General features: G+C 39.1%; 1 protein-coding gene across 1 annotated transcript; it reads right to left on the bottom strand.

The window, feature by feature from the left end:
* Nucleotides 1-1,703: 1,703 nt before the first annotated feature.
* On the bottom strand, nt 1,704-3,227 carry LOC131182997 (uncharacterized). The gene has a single exon (XM_058152609.1). It carries the CDS (start codon nt 3,225-3,227, stop codon nt 1,704-1,706), a length of 1,524 nt encoding a protein of 507 aa, XP_058008592.1.
* Nucleotides 3,228-5,652: the final 2,425 nt, after the last annotated feature.

Below are 5,652 nucleotides of genomic sequence, written 5' to 3' on the forward strand. Positions count from 1 at the left end.
ATCAAACAAACCATTTTCACTGTACCCTAACCCAAAACACCCTTCTCTCTTAGTCATAGTAATAGGTTTTGCTATCCCTTGATGCCTAATGCCCAAGCCTTTTCCCTTTTGATATCCACTCTTTAACATCACCTTTGCCACCATGATGGACGCCTCCAAAGTATGCTTAGGTATACCTGCTGATTCCAGTGCTTGAAAAAAACTTTCAAGTGCTTGCTCAGTAGTTTCTATATAAGGGATCGATTGAGGTTTAGTAACCAGCATTGCTTCTTCCCCCTTGACTGTCACTAGCTTTCCATTTTCAACATACTTGATTCTTTGATGCAAGGAGAAAGGTACAGCATTAGCCGAATGTATCCACGATCTACCCAGCAACATCGTATAGGTAGGCTCAATATCCATTACTTGAAAAATGACATTAAAGGTACAAGCCCCAACTTGTAATGGCAGTTCAATGTCCCCTAACACCTTTCTTTTGGTCCCGTCAAAGGCTCTAACTACCATATTGGTTGAATGCATCAGAGAAGGTTCAACAGGAAGTTTAGCCAAAATGGCACTTGGCAATACATTAAGAGCAGATCCATTATCAACCAAAACTTTGGCTACCATGCATTCCTTACATTTTACGGTGATATGTGAAGCCTAAGTGTGCTTTAACCCAGTTGGGTCAATTTCATCATCGGAGAAAGTTACAAAATTCGAAGCTTGAATTTGCCCTACAATTTTCTCAAACTTTTCTGGAGAAATATCAGGAACAATGTAAGCCTAATCTAACACCCTCTGTAGTGCTTGTCGATGCATTTCTGAACTCAGAATCAAGGTTAAAAGTGAAATTCTGGCTGGTTTTTTTTTTTCAGTTGGACAACCACACTATAATCACTTTGTTTCATCACTTGTAGCAACAATTCCCCTTTATCTTTCTTTTCACTTGCCTCCCCTTCTTCCTTTTCTTTGAGCACTTCTTCTGTACTCTCAGTTGATTCTCTTACCTTTGCTTTCCCTTTCTTGGCCCTTTCAACTTCTTCTGAGCCATAGCATCTTCCACTTCTAGTGATATACTCTATTTCCCCTTCTTCAGCAACTGAACTATCTTGAGGGTAAAGAGATTGAAACTCAATCTTAGGCTCAATTTGGTTATTGGGTAAGCTTAAGTGACTGTCAAGGTAAGATGGCCCCATGTAAATTATTTTGAGGCTTGGAGATGTATTTAAACGTAGGCTAGATGACACAGCAGGTGAGGCAAAAGTGGGATTACTCAAAGGTGGAAAGGGAGTGCTAACCATAGCAGACTGGGTAAATATCTGGTAATTGTAATTCTAAGGTACAGCATGAGTGTTAGTGACAGGGAGTTGAGTAGGAGCTCTGATAACTACTTGAGGTGATGACATGATGGAAATGGTGAATGAGATTCTGGGGCCACTAACTGATCCTAAAGTGGGTTTAGTTAACTCATTAGCATTTACTTCTTGTTCTCTTTCCAAACTTCCTTTTTGACACCTCAGAATTTTAAAATCTAGAAGTCTTAAGACCTCCTCTTTAAACTGATTACAACTACTGATGTCATGACCTTGAGCTCCCTTATGAAAGCTACAACTCAATTCTAGCTGATTCCCAACAGACTTTTCATCCACGTTTAGTGCTACTGAGGTTACATACCCTTCCCTTATTGCCAATTCTAGAATATCTTCAAAATGATCTATCAACTATTCTATTTTTACAATTTGTTCCCCTCTTTTGAATTCCACCATATTTACTTGGCCACTATTTCTAACCCCGTGAGTGGGTAAAGGGTTAGTCGATACATTCAGAGATGTCCCCTCATCTTCAATTTTCAACCAACCATTCCGAATGAGAGCATTTACTACACCTCGAAACTTAAAATAATTATCAATAGAGTGGCCAATTGCCCCAGCATGGTAATCACACTTAGCATTGGCATTATACCATCTTGGGTATGGAGGCTGAATGGGGTCCATGGGAATGGGCAAAATTTGGTTTATACTCCGTAGGTAGCGATAAATATCGCTCAAAGGCATAGGAAGTGGAGGATTTAAATTTCTTAGGGGCCTAAAGTTATTTTGATTCACTTGTAGTGGTGGTCTGGGGAATTGATTTACTGGTCTAGGGATGTATTGGTTTTGGGGATGAGGAATTTGTTGATATTGAGGATAGGTTTGGAATGATGGCTGGTTGTATATATGAGGAATGTTTGCAATCATTGGGCTTTTTGGAGTTACCATGGGAGTTTGATTGGGGAATCTTGGGCTAAAATTGCCTCTGGGAAAAAAAGGCTGATAGCTGCCAAGAGTTACAATATGCACTTCTCCTTCTTTCCTTCTATTAGGATTAGTAGCCTTTTTCATAGTACCCTCCCCTGCTATTTCTTGCAACCTTCCTAGTCTCAGATTTGCTTCAATCCTTTCCCCAGTCTGTATTATGTCCGCAAAACTATTAGAAGTAGTACCAATCATCATATTAAAGTAAGGTGCCTTCAGAGTTTCAATGAATAAGGAGCAAAGTTCATGATCAATCACAAAGGCGTACACCTCTGCCGCTTTCTCTCTCCATCTCTGAGCATACTCTTTGAAAGATTCCCACTCCTTCTGTAGTAGATTCTGTAAATCCCTTCTAGTTAGGGTTACATCGCAATTGAACTTATACTGCTTAAGAAAGGCATCTGCTAAATCTTTCCATGCATGCAGCTTACTCCTGTCTAACTGAACATACCAGCGTAAAGCTGACCCAGTAAGTCCTTCATGAAAGAAATGGATGAGGAGCTTGTCATCCTCAGTTAGTGCAGACATTTTTGCTATGTATGTTGTTAAGTGAATACGTGGGTCAGAAGTTCCATTGTATTTCTCGAACTCAGGAACCTTAAACTTCTTGGGGACAACCACATCGGGAACCAATCTCAATGCAGACACATCGACTGATCCATGCATGTTCAACCCCTCAATTGCTCGTAACCTTTCTTTAATTAAAGAAAACTTCTCATCTTCTACTTTTCCCTTTCCTTTTTCAAATGCAGTAGGTCCCTGTGGTATCTCATTTCCCGTTGAATATTGGAAATTAATGGCTTGAGTAGTGGGAGCAGTTGGTGGGACAAGAGAAGTTTGGGCTAAGGTTTGTGTCAATCGTTCCATAGGGTAATTCTGGTGGGCAGGAAAATTAGGGATAGGCAAGCTAGTGACATTTGGAGGAACTGACAAACTAGCAGACAGAGGCATCACATATGTGTAAACATTGCCCTCTAAGGGGGTAGAAACATTGTGAAAAGCTTATGGAGGCTGAAAAGTAAAAGCAGTTCTGGTTTGTCTCGAGGATTCTAGCATGTAAACCTGAGGGAAATTATCACCAACATGCTGCTTGAAAGTAGCAATATCAGAACGAACAGTTGTGTCAAGCAGATGACTAGATGACTCTGGATTAGCCGTTCCTTTTCCCTTTATAATTTTTGTTAACTCAGCAATCTGATTTTTCAGCTCTATTACTTGTCCTTGCAAATCCTGATTTTGTTCTTGCTCCTCCATTCTCTGTTTCCTTGCTCTAGCTCGTGTCCAGTAAATTCTTGTTTGCGTATTAGATTGCTTTACCGAAGTTCCTTTGATCTTAGCAATTTTGATAAATTAATCCCTGAGAAAGCACAATTATGTTAATTTTTAAAAATTATTTGAGTCACTTTTTGTTCGCTTCTTATTTGATTAAAGGATACAGTGACAATATCAATTGTCATGTCATTGTTTGTGAGAAAGGGTAATTCAAATCATTCGTACATTGGCATCATTCAATAATCACCTCGTATGAATGAAGGGGTCATATGCATATCCATGATACGTGTCCATGTAACACATATGACCTTTTGCTCAACTCTGATGAGGAAAAATCCCACGGGAATTTTACTATTCATTCATCACTTGCAACAGAAGCAAACCCTTAGAATGTAAAGTTTGAGTACAAAAATTGTCACTTTATTACTAAATTCTTATAGCCAGCTAAAAATCGCTCCCAGAATGATTGACATTTACGTAAGTAATTGTAAAATCTCTCATCCTGCTTTACAAAATCAAATGATTCTAATGCATGCTCTGAGGCTTCAAGCAATTCTGCCTTAAGCGAGGCCAAAGCATCTCTCATGCCAAAAACTGTGTCTGTCACTCTCCTTTGTTCTTCTGCCTGTCGGATAATAACATCCTTTAAATCCCTAACCTGTACTGTGAGTTTATCATACATCAACTTCCTCATGGTGAGCTGTAACTTATAATTGGATTTTTCTTTCTTCACTTACTCTAATTCACACTTGAACGCCATGATTTCTTGCTGCCTTGCCCTCGATTCCATCCTTGCTTTCTTTCTTAATCTTGCTACTTCGCCCTAAGCCTCTTCTAGCTGATACTGGACATCACAAAGTTGTTTTTGATATCCCTCTTTGACTTCCATACACTTATTCCTCCATTTTTGAACTTTTTGATTTTTCTCTTGAGTCAATTCTCCCTTTTGCTTGTCCCGTGCCTTGATCATTTTTGTCCTAAATTGTTCTATCCTCTATTCCTTTTCTAATTCAAACTGCTAAAGCCGCTCTAGGCCATTATGGAACTTCTGAGTTAATTCTTCATATTGCGATTTTGATTCATATTGCGATTTTGATTGTTCCATTTGAGCCTTTAAACTTTGATTCTCAGAGACCAAATCTTGATAATAAGACTCACACCTGCCCCTAGCTTCTTCATAATAATCCTCAATGCGATTCTCTTGCAGAGCCTTGCTTTCTGAATTGATGAAATTTGGAGTGAAATATCCATTGCCTCTTTGCTTTCTCCAAATAGGATATCCCACTGTCATACTTTTTCCCTTAGGTCCCCGACTCATTAAAGTCAATTTCTTCCAAGCTCCTCGTATTGCATTCAATTCTTTGACTTTTTCCTCTTTGCTGTAAAAGTGCACTTCCGAGAAATTTTTTGTTCTAGGAATAAACTGGCAAGAAGCAAACTGTCTCATTATTAGGGCTGGTGAGTAACCAGAACATCCTGGGACCCCTATCAATGGGATAAATTGATAATCCCTTGCTCTGGAGATGAAAGGATCAGATGTGTGCCAAAGCTTGAGGATAATTCTGGCTATTGTAACTCAAGATGATTTGTTGCCACACCATCTCACTTTTGCTCTCTATAACTTTTTACACCAAGCTTTCTATAATCAATCGACCCAAATTCCATGTTAGCCCTCGAGTTTCTTGCGAAAGAAAATGAACAATAAACCATAAATATAGCAGTTGAGTGCAACACTTTAAGCTTCCTGTTCCTTTTTCTCGACAATAAGTTAAAGTCAAGAAAGCTTCTGCAAGAATAGCAGGAATTGGATTTATGTGCATGAATTCTATCACATAAAATAGCTCCACCACCTTATGAGTTATGGCATTGGGCGGTCTAGGCAATAAGATCAACCCATAAATAGCTAGAGCCAATGCTCTTATAGCAAGCTCGTCCTTCCCAGATTGTAAATGCTTATGAAAAACTTGCTCAATAAAAGTCCAAAACCATCCACGGGGGGTGCCCTAAGTAGCTTCACTATTTTTGGCCTCATCATTTGTCATTTGTAGCAACCTAACAAGGCGTTTCCAAGTCTGTCTATAATCCAATTGTAGAAAAATGCAAT

Source organism: Hevea brasiliensis, chromosome 1 (assembly GCF_030052815.1).
Source record: "Hevea brasiliensis isolate MT/VB/25A 57/8 chromosome 1, ASM3005281v1, whole genome shotgun sequence".
Classification (NCBI taxonomy): Eukaryota; Viridiplantae; Streptophyta; class Magnoliopsida; order Malpighiales; family Euphorbiaceae; genus Hevea; species Hevea brasiliensis.